Source organism: Siphateles boraxobius, unplaced genomic scaffold (genome assembly GCF_051911475.1).
Source record: "Siphateles boraxobius isolate OS27281-9 unplaced genomic scaffold, OSU_SipBor_1 22, whole genome shotgun sequence".
Taxonomy (NCBI): Eukaryota; Metazoa; Chordata; class Actinopteri; order Cypriniformes; family Leuciscidae; genus Siphateles; species Siphateles boraxobius.
The window spans coordinates 33,766,259-33,783,559 of record NW_027508833.1 but is presented as its reverse complement, the minus strand read 5'-3'; the positions used below and the strand labels follow the sequence as shown (position 1 = coordinate 33,783,559).

The following is a 17,301-nucleotide window of genomic DNA, read 5'->3' as shown; positions in this document are numbered from 1 at the left end:
TTACCATCACAGAAATACATTACATTTTCAAATATATTAACAAAGAAAACATTTATTTTAAATTGTAATAATATTTCACATTATTGCTGTTTTTACTGTATAATAAACAAATAAATTCATCCGTGAGGAGCGTAAGAGACTTCTTTCAAACACATATAAAAATCTTACCGACCTGAAATTTTGAACAGTAGTGTATATGTACATACTGCATTTAGTATATTTAGTATTTATATTATTATAAAATATCCAGAGAACTACCATATGCGCAGTATATGCTGGGTATTCCCACAATGCAATGCATTTGACTTGACCATGCATTCTTGCTTGACTTATTTGACAACTCGAATTATAAGACAGATATATAACTGTTTTACAAAAACATTGAGTTGACGCAAAATTCACCCATATTTATACCTGGAAACTGAATTAAGCATACAATCTGATGCGGTCATGTGACAAAAATCATGTTTGTCGTTACATGAATTCTGTTTCACATACTATTTAAAAAAAAAAAATAGTAGGCAGTATACAGTGCATACTGAGCAATATTCAATTAGCAGCCACCTAGTGTTCAATTCAGAACATGAAAACTGCCTCAATGACTAGTGGGAAAGAGCAGAGTGTGTGAACTTAACATACTGTATACTCCTCTATACACTCCCGACCTTTAAACTGTGGCCTTTCTCTTTGAATCTGCTGTCTGTTTTTGATCTGCTCCAGAGCCCTTCCTCTGAACTCTGCTCTAATCATGCTTCTACTGCTCTGCTTCAGCCCGATGCACCGATGGTAAGCGCACTCCTCTCTCTCTCCTCTTCCCAGTTTGACAATATACCGGACTCCACCTGCAGTATAACACTAAAGCGTTTTGCCATGCACACTGAGGTACAAGCTCTCTGAGATGTATTCAGGAATAGATTATCACCATGGTCTGCTGCATTGGCATGTTTTGCCCTTTTCTTCATTAGTGGTACTTGCTAGGAAACTCACTATTACTCTTTCTTATACTAATTACAAATACCTAAGTATTTATACTACAGACATGAATGTCTTTTGTGGCATTTGCACTTTTGCATGAACAAGCAGTCATGTCCTTTTTTGTATTAAAACAAAAAACAGTAAAAATCTAGTCTCTTTTCATGTGTGATTCTATTTCATTCATTTTCCGTTTTGTTTTGGATTTTGTTTTGCAGTTGACCGGCATTGCATGCAGAATGTGTATTGTTGGATTGTTATGAACCTCTTGTTTGCTCATCTTTTCCTAAGTGACTCGCTACTGCATGTGATTGAGAGACCGAATGTGCAGTGATGTGGGTGTTTGTGCTTTATATTGATATATCAGGGTTTGACTGACACTAAGATCGGAGGCACCAGCAACCTCAGCTATCAGGCCAGCATGTCTGTGCTGCGCGTTCCCAGCCAGAGCCAGCTGAGCCATGCCTATTCCCAGAATTCCTTGCATCGGAGTGTTAGTCAGCTGATCGACACTCAAGATAAGAAATCATGGGACGGTGACCTGCACGGCACTGACAGCGGAATGGTGAGATAGTGTCTCATAAGGGATGACGTGGGCAGATTTTGTATCACCTTTACAAGAAAAAAAACATTTTTAAAAAATGTCAATGCTAATGGGCTAACGGTACGCTACCCTGCTTACTTTACAAATAAATACATGTATATGATATTATTGATTTGAGAGCAAATGTTGTATTATACAGAGGGATATGATAAATATGCACACTACCGTTCAATGGTTTTCTTTTTAAAGGGATAGTTCACCCAAAAATTAGCCCATGATTTACTCACCCTCAAGTCATCCAAGGTGTATCTGACAAATACATCCGGGGTTATATTAAAAAATCTCCTGGCTCTTCCAAGCTTTATAATGGCAGTTAATTGCCGTTTCTGTTTTGAAGTCCATCAAAGTGCGTCTAACTGTCGTACGCGCGTTCACAATAGACGAGTTAGAGATTACAGTTTTTAAAGTTTTAAATATGGATATTTTTCTTACACAAACGCATCGCTTCCCCCAGAGCCGTGTGGAGCATTTTATCATGGATAGATGCACTTTTATGGACTTATAAACAGAAACAGCCATTCACTTCCATTATAAAGCTTGGAAGAGCCAGGACATTTTTTTTAATATAACTCCGATTGTATTTGTCTGAAAGAAGAATTTCAGATACACCTAGGATGACTTGAGGGTGAGTAAATCATGGGCTAATTTTCATTTTTGGGTGTACTATCCCTTTAAGAATTTAATACTTTCATTCAGCAGGGATGCATTTAAGTAAAAATAAAGACTTAACATTTTTACAAAAACTTTATTTCATTTAAATGCTGTTCTTTCTAACTTTATTTTAATCTAAGATCTTGGGGGGAAAGACATATCACGATTTCCGCAAATTTATTAAGCAGCAAAACAGTTTTTAACATTGATAATAAGAAATGTTTATTTAGCAGCAAATCAGCGAATTAGATTAATCTCTGAAGGATCATGTGACACTGAAGACTGGAGTAATGATGCTGGAAACTCAGCTTTGCATCACATGAATACATTACATTTTAAAATACAGTCAAAACATTTTAAACTAATAATATTTCATAATGTTACTGTTTTTACTGTATTTGTATCAAATGAATGCAACCTTGGTGGACGATTACTTGGAAGAGATTTCTTTCAAAATCATTAAAAAAAATCACACTGACTTGAACGGTAATGTAGGAAATTGGTCAATTATACAGTACAGTAGACATTTTACAAAAATATTTAGTAATATATAACAGAAGAATGCCACAACTTATCAATCAGAATCAAGTATTCCAGACATAGTACAGTGAGAATGTATCAAGTAAAAAGTCCAATTCTAGCAAACAACATTGCATTTCTTACCAACTGTTTTATTTAGCTCTAGTCATCTTTCCTGGATAAGGATTGGTCATAGCTGATGATGACTATTATCTTTTTGCAGTATGTGGGCGATCAGGAGTTTGGGGAGACGATTAAAAGCTACAGCTCAGTGAAGAAGGAGCAAACCATGTTTACAGACACTCACTTGTGAAGCCTTCGTACGGAGAATGTCCTTGGAAATAGAATTCTTCTCCAATTTATTCTGCAGATGAGTGAATTTCACATTTACAACAATAAAATAAGGCAGTGATCGTATATTGATTTGTCCATGATAAAACAGTGGAATGTAACAGGAAAATGTAACAGTTTTTCATAATGCTGGAATTTTTTTTTGTCAGAGATGTGTTAGTGTATGTGCATATTGACTACCTCTGACTTCATTGCTTCCATATTAATCATAGAATGACTTATTTACGTTAATACGTGCTTATTCCTTTTATTTTGTTTAAAAGAAAGTCTTTTTAAATATCGTATTTTCAGGGTTTCACACGCTCACAAGCCTCGATTTTCCCTCATAGACCCAGGGGCTGGATTCACGAGAAAATTCTTAAGATAAAATCTAAGAAGTTCGTAACAATGTTCCTAAGTGCAATTTAATCAATGATTCTTAAAACAATCTTAAGAAAAAAGATAGGAATATTCTTTAAAACTGTTTTGGGAATAGAATGATTCTTATCTTTTTTCTTAAGTTAGAAAATAAGAACAAAATAGCAGTTAAGAAGAATTTTGTTCTTAAGAATGTTTTATGAATTCGGCCCCAGAAGCGTAATGCCCATTTAAACTTGATTTTTTTTAAGCTAAGTGGATTTTAAATAGAATTTCCCAAAAGTTTTTTTTTTTTATCTTTTATAACTATCTTGCGGCATTGTTGGAGGTACAAAATCCATTACAGTGACATTTTTAAATCCAGTCGAGCAGATCATTTGCAAAACTGAAAATTGGCCATTATTTACCCCTCGTCATGTCGCCCAAAACTCTTATGACCTTTTTCCAATGTGACATTAAAAAAGTTATCAAAATGATTCTTAATACCCCTATACTTACTTCTATTGAAATTTAGTTTAGTCTGATTTCATACCTGTACATGTTATTATCGGACGTAGGATGATCTTTGCTGTAAAATGTGCTTAGCATGCATGCAGAGAGGAAGCAAACTGTTCTTAAAATAGCACTGTAGTATTATAGCTTTAAATGGAGTCTTATGATTGGCTGTGTAGCTATGAAATATTACCGCAATCATAAAGTATTAATGTACTGAGTCTCCACATTATTCATGCCAACATAGAGAGGAAGTCCATTTCTTCTGTCTCTACAGACACATGAATGAGGAAGATAATCAATCCAGTAGACATACCCTAGACCTAGACTATCGGTATTAACTCTTTCCCTGCCAGCATTTAAAAAAAAAAAAAAAGTTGCCAGCCACCGCCAGCATTTTTGATTTTAACAAAACTTTCATGGCCCCTAGAATATTTTGTTGTATAAATATCTGAACATGCCATATATGCAAAAGAAAATACAGAGCTTTTGGTTTGAAACAAAACAAATAAACAAAAAGCAACATTTTGAACTGAAAGCTGAGAAAATTGCGGGGGTTTTCTGTAACTTCTGTACTCTTTCAGAATATGCATAATAGCGCTCCCTATCGTATAACAGTGAAAACAAGGAAAGCTGGAACAGTCCGTCAATGGCGGGGAAAGAGTTAATGGAAATGACAGCTAATGTGGTGTTGTGCCTGCTAGACTGAGCAGTAGTGTGTACGCAACTGTGATGATGCCAATGGACAAAGTGTCTTAAATGTCAAGTTAAACTGCAAAAATTGTCATCAATGTCACATGTGGATGTTTTTCATAGGTTGTTTTAAACCTGTCAAGTGTGAATATATTTAGACACATTATTATTATTTCACATAGATATTAGTAAAATTGAAATGGCACTATCCTAAAAAAACATATTTTTACATGTATTTTTTTTAAAAAGACGGTCAGTATTATTTATTGTTGCAATAATTTATTTTAATTTTTTTGTAAAACAGCTTACGCTAAGTTTAATCAGAGGTTTGTGTGGTTATTGTGTCTTGTACGATGGAACAAGTGCTCCTATATATGGACAATCATTGATCTAGAAAGTTGTGAAATGTAAAAAAGTTGTGCTTGTAATGTTGATGTTTCCATACTTATTAAAAAAAGCAAAGAGTCAGTTCTATTTGGTTACTTTATTGTGCCACTGGAGATGTACAGAAGCTGAGTACCAATCTGCAGTGCATGTACTGTACCATTTTCACTTATTTTTTCCATATTTCATGTAGCATGAGCTGTAATTTCCTCTTTAAGCCACACCATGATCTGCGCAGCAGGTAAGATAAAACAGTCTTGATATGATCAAACATAAAGCAGTCTTGTTAGATATAACATACCTAATCTGCATATTGAAATGAAGAGGACTCATCGTGCCTGGAGATGAAATCATACAGTATCCAGGCTGAAAACATAAATCAGGTTGTGACTATTTCTGAATGCAAGCATAAAGTATTATCAAAAAGTCAATTTAATATTCCCCGTCACCGAAAAATATCATTCAGAGAGCAAATAAATGACATGGGAATCTGTTTAAAATGTTCAATGGAAAAAAAATGTAATAAGACTATTTTTTGATTGCTCACAAGAGTTAGGACTACTGGGCAAAGACGAAAAAACGAATTTGTGCAATTATTGATTTATTTTATCAATAAAACAAATGTATGCATATCCGGTTTTGTTGTAAAAAAAAAAAAAGATTAATATACCAGCAAACCATTTTTTTTTTAATCCTTAAAAAGGATTTTATAGATTTATGAGCAAACATAATTTTAGGACTTGAGTAGATAGGTTAAACATGCAGATTTTCCAAGGGGTAATTATTTTTTATTCATTTTTCTAGCTTCATGCTGTTGTCCAAAGAACTTTCTGCTTTGCTTTTACTCATTTAATTTCAGGCTATGTGGCCTAATGTCAACAAAATGTTTACACATTGCATAGCATTAATGAGATCTCATCATTCTCATCATAGTAAGTATATACAGTACTTTGTTAAAGGCTTCTATTTAGTAACAATTAAAATAATAATCTCACTTGCAACATATAACTATATTAATAGCCTATATTGGAAATGTATCACTGATATACTGAATATTTCTCTCTGGTAGGATACACAAAGTGTAATGGCTGGGGAAAAGTGACCATGCTCATCAGTTTACACTGCAAAATAATATCCATGTCAAATAGAAATAATCCATTACCATGTATTCTTATCAACAGAAGTCGAAATGGAAATGATAAAATTATACCTTGTAATGACATTATTCACAACATGTTGATTCATTTAGACATTAGACGTTTGCATTTTAAATACAGGGAAAATCCATTAGTACAAATTTTATTTCTTAATTTGAATTTTGCATTACCTTTAAAAACTGGCACCTGTCTTTAAACATGCTTTTTCCTTTTTCTCTCTTTTCTTGATAAGTGTCTTATTCTGTGAGCTGAATTGTAAATTTGGATTCACTTGAACAAGTTGCATAATGGGATAATCCAACTAACCCAACCCTCACATCAGGAAAAAAGCTAAATCTGTTTTGATTTCTCACGGCATCTTAATTAACAAAAGGCACTGAATGAATCCCAAAAATAGATAGAGCAAGAAAAAAAATCTCCTGCAGATTCATGCTGAAAGTTCACAGAGAGCAAAGCGTTTGAACGGCAGCAGCAGTGGAGTCTAACCTGCACTTTAAACCTGATCATTAGTTGAAGTTCACCTTTTCAATCCTTTCATTATAAAGGGATGTAAAGACAGACAATAAAGTGCATCATAGTGTTTTGAAGGTACCGTTAGTGGAGAGTAGCATTTTAAAAAAAGTAACAATTTATAAGGGAATAGCAAGCCATTAAAGCAATAGTCTACCAAAAATCTGCCTGCATGTACTTCAACCCATGTATAAAGGAGCGGAGTATCCAAACTGATCATTTCCATACAATGATAGCAAATGAGGACCTCGGATGTCAACACAGATTATCAAGACAAGGCTTTTAATTGTAACTTCTCTGTAACCAATTGTAACCTCTGACTATAAAGTATTAGCCGAATGGACCACTTTTGTTTTTATATTGTACAATACATTCTCTAATCTTTTTAGGGTTTGAGAAGCCCTGCTCTCCATCCGCGTTCATTGTATGGAAGAGAGCAACCCAGATATTGTGATAAACATATTGTTTGTTGACCCATGAAAGAAATGGGTTTTAAATGATACAAGGGTGAATTTAGTTTAAATTCATGTTAAATTTTCAAGATAAATCTAACACATAAACTAGAATCGAACACATTGCTCTTTTAGATTTTGCAGTGAAAGTGCAGGCGTACAAAGCTAATTATAAAACGTGCGTATGCACAGATTTGATCTTAGCGGGTACGCTAAAATTCACACCAGAGTTCATATTTATAAAAAGTGCTTAGCGCCACATCAGGTTCTAAGCAGGCGTATGCACTTTACCTAGAGTATTGCAATTCTTGCTTCACTCTCAAGTAAAGGATTTGGACTGCTGTTCTTGTTAATGACAATAGTGGGTATTTACAAGGCAGAGTTCTGAAACCATTCAGGTGTGCACAATTTCAAGATCGTTTGCGATGTATAGATTTCACATCTGGAGGAGAGTCTTTTCTCTAAATCACACATTTGAGAAATAATCTTAGGCCAAAAGTAGTATGGTTTCTATGCAAGATTTTATAATTGAGGCCCCAAAACTCTAATAAGTCGAATAAAATTAATTGCGTCAAGTCAGTTTTTGTTAATTTGCTCCAGTGAACTTTAGGCAAATGGATCTAATTTTTAAGCTTGAAAAAAGCAGATAAGAAAGAGCAAAATAAAATCTAAACTAGTTAACAAGACACATGAAGAAAAGCCAAGCGGCCATTTCTGTGGCGGATTTTCCCTTTAGTTCTGTACACAGTGAGTTTTTTTAGCTGCCAGCTGCCATCCTGCCAAACCTAAGATCAACATTCATATCTACATCCTGAAACGCTGCTCTTCTGAAATCATCAATTCAACTACCTTGAGATTATTGTATTTGGTATGACCTCTGTGTAGGACAAATCTGAGTAAAGCATCACTCACATGCAGCGTCAGGGCCCTTGCGATGGCGTGGGGATGTGGCCACTTTAGTTGGCGAGGGTGAGGCGGTGCTAGACGAGTCGCTGCCCCCTTCATCAGCTGCTGTGGGTGGGGGGCTCAGCTGTGAAACCAGAGGTGCCTTTTTCCTACTTAGAAAATTTGCTTCAAATGTCCCTTTCCTCCTCCCCCCCTCCGTTCGGCAGTCCGCAGCCCCCTCCTCCATCAAATGAACTCTTCGTCGCTGGTCTCCAGGGCTGTCTGGGGGTTTGCGTGCGGCTGCTGACTGGGTTTCGGAAACTCTAGACCCCCAAAGATCCACGGTAGAGGACCTTTTGTCTGCGTCCTCAGTGCTGTTCTCCCCCGCAGACTGGCGTATCTCGTCCTCGGTGGATCCGCACTGGCCATGGTTCTCCAGCAGGGCTTTGGTGAGGTTTAAGCTGTGGAAGTCTCTGTAGCTGTGGAAGCTCTCTGTGCGTCGAGCACGGGCCAGCAATGGGCTCTCTCGGTACGGCCGCAGGGCTCCGTAGGTGGCTGTCTCAAAGATGGGCTCCTGAGCCTGCAGCTGGAGACTGTCAAAATGACAAAATATTATATTGCAGCTCATATTGTATTTTAACGTAAGAGTTGGTGCAGAATGTGTCTGGCTTCCAGTGTCATACAGTTATTTTTAGCTATATAAAACAGCTTGTTATGCTGCTTGATATTGCAAACTGGTATTTCTTACTATATTATTTGAACATATTGTTATAATCATAAACTCAGTGGTTTGTAGCACAAATAGTTTTACCATTTACTGCACTTTATTATGCCTCTAATTATTTACCTATAGAGCAGCTAATCGGAAGTATTGCACATTCACAGAAAATAGCATACTTCCGTGTTGCAAAATAAAGAGGATATGATGACAAAGTTAATCTCAAGATTCATTAAGAACATTAAAGGAATTGCAGACCCAAAAAATTTAATGAATGTCATTATTTATTTACATTATTCACTTACGATATTACTTAAAATGTATATTTTTGTAGATCTTTTCCATACGACAGTTGATAATGACCATGTCTGTCTTCGAAAACGGTGTAAAAAAGTAGCATATGCATAATATACAGTATATTCTTAGTCATCTGAGAGCTCTCAGTGAGGAAAGGACTGAAATATATGATGATATTGTGTGACTGCCATAAACATTTGTCAATTTTTAAATCCGTGCTTTTAAATTAAAACAAATGGTTGAATTGCTATTAAAGCCACGTTCTCATACTCTTGAAGTCTCATATTATTGAAGATTACATAATGTGAACAAATTTAACAAAATAAATGTATGTGGGATCCAAAATTTAGATTTAAGGGTGAAAAACACCCAAAACTTGGTCCCTTCACATAAAGAAGACTAGGAATATAGCGGCAGTCATTTATCTGTATGGCTCTTTTAACAGCTGTGGCCACTATGGGGTAAATTATTTGGTGAACTATTTTTTTAAGACCTGTTCACGTCAAACCCAAATAAAATAAAAATGAAAATATAAAACTTAAACTTTTTTGGTACCAAAGTTATTTACACATGCTGAATTTTATCGTTGTTTGAGATTGAATATCGTAATGACAGCAAAATCAGAAATTGCACGATTAGAAATTTCATCTAGCCCCCAAATACTGTACAAAATTGCCATGAAGGAGTTAAATCTTGTGGTGCAGTTTTATTCCAATAATTCAGACTTTGGACTCTAGTACCTGGAGCAGGACTCTCGCAGCCGGCTGTGCTGCAGCACTGAGGGGGCGGGGCTAATGTTGGGCGTGGCACAGCGAGATGTGCTCAAATCGCATTGGTCAAGCAGCTTCAGCAGCTCCTCCTCAGTTGGACCTCCCACCTCTGCAAACAGTTAACATCCTTTTAAACTTAATCCAATAGGCTTTTTAGATGTACCTTTTTTCCAGTACAGTAATAATCAGACCTGGCACACGCCTAGCCTTATCATCAAGGCTCTTGTTGACTGTGTCCATGGCGGTGGTGAGATCCCACATCTGAATGCTCCCATTTGCATGGCCAGTGAAGAGGTAATGGCGTGGCCTGGAGCCCATGCGGCTCGAGCCCTCACACTCCCGCACTGTAAAACAAGTTATTGTAGTGCCATCTACAGACTGCACCTCACAGATCCTGAAATACAGATAGAAAAACATCAATACAACATCATTCATTCATTCATTTACTATTTTTATATTATATCAATTAGTGCTGGGTAACCCTTTACAAAACGGTTCTATTTGTTAAAGTGCCCCTAATATGGATTTTTGAAAATGACCTTTCATGTAGTGTAACATAGCTCTAAGTGAATGAAAACATCCTGCAAAGTGCACCATGTATAAAGTTATTGTCTTCCAAAAGTAAGAGCCGACTCTGATTCAATTAAATTAATCGTTTTTCAAACGAGTCATAAGCCGTTTCATTGTGACACAAAGACGAAACATTAGCATATTGCCCGCCCACTTATTGCGCATGCAGACACCAGGGAAAACTTAAACCTCACACCGGCAGCTGATTCCTGGGGATACTGGATAGCATCATGTCCAGAAGATGCTGTGCTCTACAATGTGAAGGTAAAGCCAGATTTTTTACACTGCCCAAGGACGAGCATGTGAAGAATCAGTGGTTAAAATTCATCTTTACCACGATATCACAGCAGTTTAATCCTAAACTTTAGCGGTGTTACCTTTATTTTACTGACGACTTCTCAAATCTCGGAGTTCAATGCAGGATTCGCATATCGCTTGCTCTTGAAAGATGGTGTTCAAAATACTTAGTTTTGAGTTTTATATTGTGTAGGTCTCCAGCTAACTGGTTAACTCGCATTATTACTGTCTTACTGAAATACTTCTGCTAATCAGTTGTGGGCCACTATAACATAAAACTTCCAGTGTTTCATCATTGCATTCGCACTCGGATTGATATGGTAAAATCGGCGTCATTGTTGGTTACTATGTTTAGTTTATGGTCTAGGAAGCCTCAGTACAAGCAGAGCTGACGTTGTTTTGGCAATGGGCGTTTTTGTTTTCGACATGTTTCCTGTACGCAGCAGACCAATCACAACAGATTGAGCTGTCTGGCCAATCACAGCAGAGTAGTTCGCGGAAAGGAGGGATTTAGAGATTCATCTGACGAGTCGTTTGATAATCATTGAAATTGTGGTGATGTGCAAATGTATATTATGAGAAAATGAAAATGTTTTTTGACCTTTGATGCATGTAAACCTGTTGTAGGAGACTCCAAAACAACATTAGGAAATTTTAAAATAGCATAATAGGGGCACTTCAAGATAAACTACTGTATCAATTAAATATATGTGTGTATATATTAGAATAACTTTTTTTTCCATAATTCTAAATAATGAGATACTTATTTTGCATATCATGTGTATTTCAACACAAAAACCTGCCGCAACCTACTGGTGGTTTTAGTTTCATATTTAGAGTATCATTTTATTTTTTTATTCACATTCATGCCTTCATGCCCATAATGTTCTGGCTACATTATGTCTATTTATTTCTAAAGCTACTTTTTGTAATATCTATTCAATGCTTTTCTTATCACATAATAATGAATTTTTTAAGTTATTTAATGAACTTTATGAAGGATGCATTAAGTTGATCAAAAGTGACTTGATCAAAAATGTATAATGCTATAAATCATTTCTAATTTTAAATAAATCTGAAAAAAAAAAAATCATAGCTTCCACCAAAATATTAAGCTGCACAGCTGCTATATATATTTTTTTTTTTACAGTCTATGATTTCAACATGTACCTCTTCCCCGTAGAGGAGAGACGAACAAAGAGTTTGTTGGTAATGGGAATGACTTTCTGAATGAACACCTGTTGGTCGTCTCGCTCTCCAAATGGACCTGAATAGAAACAGCACATGATTAGAACAGCAGTTCAGCTCACAGGACAATGCAGGAAAATAGCAGCTTCTCAGTTCTTCTTGTACCTTCACTTCCTGATATGGTGGAAATCTACAATCAAATCTCTCACCGATGTCATTGCCGGAGGAATAGCTGCTGTGGCTCTCTGTCTCCTCCAGTGAGATGATTTTAAAGGAGGCCAGTGGAGTAGATCCTGGCTGAGTGGAGATCATTCCTCTGAACCGAGTCACCGTCCACGTGCGTACATGATTATTGTCAGCGCACACTTCAACAAAACAAGGCCAAAATTATAGATCACCATCATTTTTCATTATATTGTCCAGTGTCTGTGTAGTTTGTACCTGAAACTAAGTGTTTTTCAGAGAGCATGATCTTAGTGACGGGGCTGCGGTGGACAGTGAAGGTCTGGAAGAGCTGTGGACCAGATCCAACGGTCTCTGGATGCTGAACGATGACACGCACGGCCCCTGAGCTGGTTCCGTAAGCTATCTCAATCCAGTTACCACTCACACCTGCAAACACAGAGATCAGTGACTGATCAGACTCACCACCACTTCATTGAGTAATTAACCATCACTGGACGCACTGGTTTTAGGAGTCAGGTAGACACTGAGGGCTGTGATGGCATCATTCGACGGGTCGTGGTACAGCTCTGTCACCAACAAGTCATTATCCTTCATTCTCAGCGGAAACTTCTGCATGTCTGAGAGTGGAGAGAATAAGGTTTAGTTAAGTTTTTCCTTTATCATCTTCTCATTTAACATATTTCATGTACATTAGGAGATATTTTAAAGAATGTTGGTAACCAGACAGTTGACGGCACCCATTGACTTCCATAGTATTTTTTTTCCTACTATGGAATTCAATGGCTACCGTCAACTGTTTGGTTACCAAATTTTTTTTAAAATATCTTCTTTCTTTTTTTTTACAGAAGAAAGAAACTCATACAGGTTTGGGACAACTTGAGGGTAAGAACCGACAAAATTAAAATTTTGGGGTGAACCATCCCTTTAAAATTTGACAAAACTTTACAAACTAAACTTTATAAACATGTGGATCACAGAACTACATTTGGATAATGAATTGTATATGAGTTTGTAACCTATTTACTATGTGAAATTAATTAAACAAATGCCTTTATACAATTTTAATTACATTTTCAACACTGATTCTGTTACTGCCAGTTTTACATCTCATTAATGACCCATGTCATATAAAAACAAATTCACTGCAGTTGAGAGAAGATAAGCAGCTTACCAATATAGTAAATTGAGCCGTTATTACAGCCCAGCAAGAGAAAGGAGCCAGCGGTGTCACAGCTTGTGATGGGCACCACATCCTGCACCTGTACAAGTGATATATTGCGAACGACATAATCAAATATGAAACCTGATTATATGCTTGTTAATGAAAAAAAATTAAACTGGCATGATTGTTGTAGTATAAAGTCTGAATTGCTTTACCTGCCAGTGCTGGGTGACGGCGTTCCACACTCCTACCTTCCCCGTGTGACTGGTGGCGACTAGCTGACTCCCAATGAAAAACAGAGAGTCAACGGGTACTCCGAGACTGAACACACCTTCACAAAGACAGAGAAACATTATCTCACAAAATCTTCACACATGACATGAGTGACTGTGCATTTCATTTCTGTTCTGTCCTCCCACCTATTTCACTTCCGCTCCCTCCATCCTGGATACTCCACAAAATAATGCTGCTCTCCGATGACGCTGCCACCATCTTGTCTTTATCTCCATGTGGGCCGCCCACAACTTTAGCATTAAGGGCCACCCGCTCAATGGCCCAGTCCAGGTAAGGGCTGGAAAACACCTGCTGCCAGCCTGATGATTCCTTTATCCTAAAGAACAATCACAGTCAACCTTTATTATAACCTTTATTACTTTATATTTCAAAGTCATGTGATATGTAGCTTTACCTGTAGCAGATGACAAAATGTGCATAAGCAGCTACAATCCAGTTATGATGGCCAGCCACAATCAGCACCTTTCTAGGGTCCACTGGTGATCCTATTCCAACATAAAAAAATTCAAAACAATAACCCAGTATGTTTAAACGCCAGTAGGTCTAAATGTAGTACATTAAACTCAAATAAAACTACGTTTGTCAGAATAATAAAACCTTCAGACTAAACTCAATTATGCTCACTGTCTTTTTTGTTTAAAGGTATTTATGATTTATATAAGAAATTAGCACATAAACTTTTACCATATTTCCAGTTCTGTGGCATTCAGTGGATACTGTAATACTGATAGTAACATTTATTAATAATTTAAGTAATAAAGTTTAAAGCTTACACATTAAAAAAAATATGATAATACTGTAACAAGCATTTTATAATGTTTTAACTGCTGGCTGTTGCCTATTATTAATGGCTATACTAACTTTCTTTTTGGACCATTTCAACAAATCATCTGCAAACACATTTTTATTTGTTTCTGTTTTTTTCTGTTCTGTCAATTACTACACAGATTATCTGTGATGTGGATTCTATATGATATTCAGTTTGCATTGTGATAAATAATTGCACCAAAATGCAATAAAATGGTTAAAAAGAAGGCCAGTCCATTAACTTGTTCTCTCTCTCTCTCTCGCTCTCTCTCTCTCTCTCTCTCTCTCTCTCTCTCTCTCTCTCTCTCTCTCTCTCACTCACATGACTTTGCTGGGCACAGAGGACATAAAAGGCCTTTTAAAATGACCTTACCCTGCCTACTGCACTACTGCATGTAAGGGGAATACTGTCTTCATGGCACACCCACCCCTCTCCTCTCTTTCTGTCCATACCAGAGGAGAATGAAGCAGATGCTGTTCTCCAGTCTGTATTAAGACAGCTAATAGCCAATCCAATTCTACAGCTATAGAATTATATATATATATATATATATATACACGCACATGTTTTTACTCAGCATCTTTAAACATCTTTATACCGTATCTGGTCCCTGAAAGGCTTGTACTCACCCAGTCTTTGAGGTCCATCTGCCCCAGAGGGTCCAGGGAGAGAGGACTGAGGGCATGAACGGAGGTAACCCCCCTCTGCACCACTGGGGCCTGAACGCTCCTCTGGACCTGCAACAGCTGCAGCCTGACCACCAGCACTGCTCCTCGCTGGGAGAGCTGAAGGACACAAATACCAGGAACATGCTGATGTTAGAGTTATACTTGGCTGAGAGGAAGTAACGGTGACTGTTTTAGTCTTTTTCTTCTACAGATCTACTCTCACCCTACCTGGTGGAGGGAGGTAGCCATGAAACAAAACACTTCCACACGATGATCGCTCCAGTTCTTCACAAAGCAGTAAGCGGCGGACTAACCATATCAGTGACAAATAAAAACACAAGGCAAGAATTATACATAGATGCACCTGTCAAGTGATCATAAAAAATGTTAAAAAATGTTTTTAAAAATGTTTATGTTTTATATCTAGTCCAGTTATGCCGTACCTAATGGAGTAATACCATAAAACTCAGCTTCATGTCGCAGGATACTTATGTTAACCCCCCTATCAGAGAAAGCAGGAATATTACACACATAAAAAACTATACAGATACTATATATTTCTGGGATATGAAATGGATAACAAATAGGTATATCATATCTCACCTCATGTCCAATTCTTTAGTTCGAAGGAAGTTCAAAATGGGTGCAAATGCTGTTGGGTCTCTATCAATAAATATCTTATTGGGGAAAAAAACTGATTCAGAGTTGGAAAACATTTCTAATTTTATTTAGAGCAAGGCGAGTATAAAAAAAATAATTTTTATACACAATTACAGGTACAAATGGAACTTAAGACATTGAGTCAATCATAGCATATGATACATATTTCTACTCACGGCTCCAGTTTCATCCCGTAACGTTGAAATTCTCCCACTAAGTAAACTGGGCAGGAAAAACACATTTATACAAAGCTATGCAATGTCCACAGTATAATGACTACATTAGTTTAATTATTCAACGAGAATGGATAGAGCTTTAGAAAATTTGCATACAAAGAGGATATCTCCTGTGATAATTCTGGGAGATCTATTAAAGAGTTTATATCATAACGAAGCAAATTTTTCAAGGCTGTGGTGCTGCTTCAAACATTTATCTTACCTTGAGAAGAAAGAGTCAGGAATCCATGACAGAGTCTGCCTTGATGTGCTAAATCTGAAAGCATGTAGATCAAATTTATGATGCAATCACTTCTGATTTTTCTTTCACTTCATGAGCTTGAATTATCTAATATGCAGTTTACAATTATTGTTTCAACAGTAAAACAAATAAAAATGAATAGGGGTCACCTAAAACGTGTCAATGTAATTGATTTATAATTTTTTGCAATGCCAAAGCTCAATTGTATAGTATTAATAATTTAAGTAAACATTGAATTTTGGGGGAAATTGTGGCATCTTCTAAGTTTTTTTGTTTCTTTTTCTTTAATTATGATGATATTTTAGGATTTTGAGATATATCATGTATAGTTTAGGACATGTAGAAACGGGCGATGAAGGAACTGTATTGTCTTGGTCCCGTTATGTAACGTAATAATATTCATCATAGCCCTATTCAAGACGTGTAGACTGAGTTCAAAATCATGTGCTTTGTAGTTTAAGACATGGTTGTTACCGTTACATATTAGCGCTCATCACATCAAAGTCAAAAGCCGCTGCCCAGCATTTCATCTCAAATAAAACTGTTTTGACTCCGAGTTTATGTAAAGAAGTCATGACGTCAGCGTACCTCATTCCTCCGACATTCAGCTGGATGATGTCACCCATTCCAGATGTTGAACTGTTCCCAATTCCAGCCATCCTCTAATTCCGCACGGTTAGCGAGGAGGAATGCACGCGATCTGAATATCCAGTTTGTGCATCGATCCAGCTGGAGTCCTCAAGATTCTCTTTATTCTTCCTCACGACCCAGCGAACCCATAAATTATGCGTCACAAGAACGGCGTATGAGATGGAGCTGTTCGTACACAGTGTTCTCCATATTCAGAGTTTTAATAAACAACTCAAAACATGGCCTTCAATTATCAAAGGCCCCTTTCTGTAGCCCATGGGACTTGGGATAGCTACTTTCAGTGTTGTGGGCGCCATAGAGCGATGTTAGAACGCTGTGGACTCATCAGAGTGTCAGCCAATCGGATAGCGTCATTCCTGACACAGGACGCAGACCCCGCCCAATGTGTTTTGGAAGTGTGTCTTGAGTAGAAAGCTGGACTTCTCACATCTATAGTCTTAAAGGTGTACTCAATATTTTTTTTATTGCTAATTAAATAAGTTTTTACGAATGTAAAAAATGATCAGCACTTTTATTAAAACATCAATT

At 36.8% G+C, this 17,301-nt stretch overlaps 2 protein-coding genes across 3 annotated transcripts in view; one reads left to right on the top strand and one right to left on the bottom strand.

Annotated features, from left to right (window-relative positions):
* Window positions 1–5,107, top strand: part of ush2a (Usher syndrome 2A (autosomal recessive, mild)) — a 238,385-nt gene extending 233,278 nt beyond the window's left edge. For both annotated transcript variants that reach the window (XM_077239789.1, XM_077239790.1), the window contains exons 71-73: window positions 721–786; window positions 1,340–1,537; window positions 2,970–5,107. In XM_077239789.1, the coding sequence (XP_077095904.1) occupies window positions 721–786; window positions 1,340–1,537; window positions 2,970–3,059 (354 nt within the window). In that variant the 3' untranslated portion in view covers window positions 3,060–5,107. The remainder of the gene's footprint in view (window positions 1–720; window positions 787–1,339; window positions 1,538–2,969) is intronic.
* On the bottom strand, window positions 2,371–17,150 carry kctd3 (potassium channel tetramerization domain containing 3). The gene is made up of 20 exons (XM_077239792.1): window positions 16,711–17,150; window positions 16,084–16,137; window positions 15,822–15,867; window positions 15,589–15,662; window positions 15,429–15,487; window positions 15,214–15,294; window positions 14,947–15,102; window positions 13,904–13,994; window positions 13,635–13,825; window positions 13,431–13,546; window positions 13,225–13,312; window positions 12,554–12,670; window positions 12,309–12,479; window positions 12,077–12,232; window positions 11,850–11,946; window positions 10,004–10,206; window positions 9,783–9,921; window positions 8,055–8,620; window positions 5,325–5,389; window positions 2,371–3,110 (listed from the first exon to the last, which is right to left on the bottom strand). The coding sequence occupies exons 1-19, from the start codon at window positions 16,779–16,781 to the stop codon at window positions 5,325–5,327; spliced, it is 2,541 nt and encodes an 846-aa protein (XP_077095907.1). The 5' UTR covers window positions 16,782–17,150; the 3' UTR covers window positions 2,371–3,110.
* Window positions 17,151–17,301: the final 151 nt, after the last annotated feature.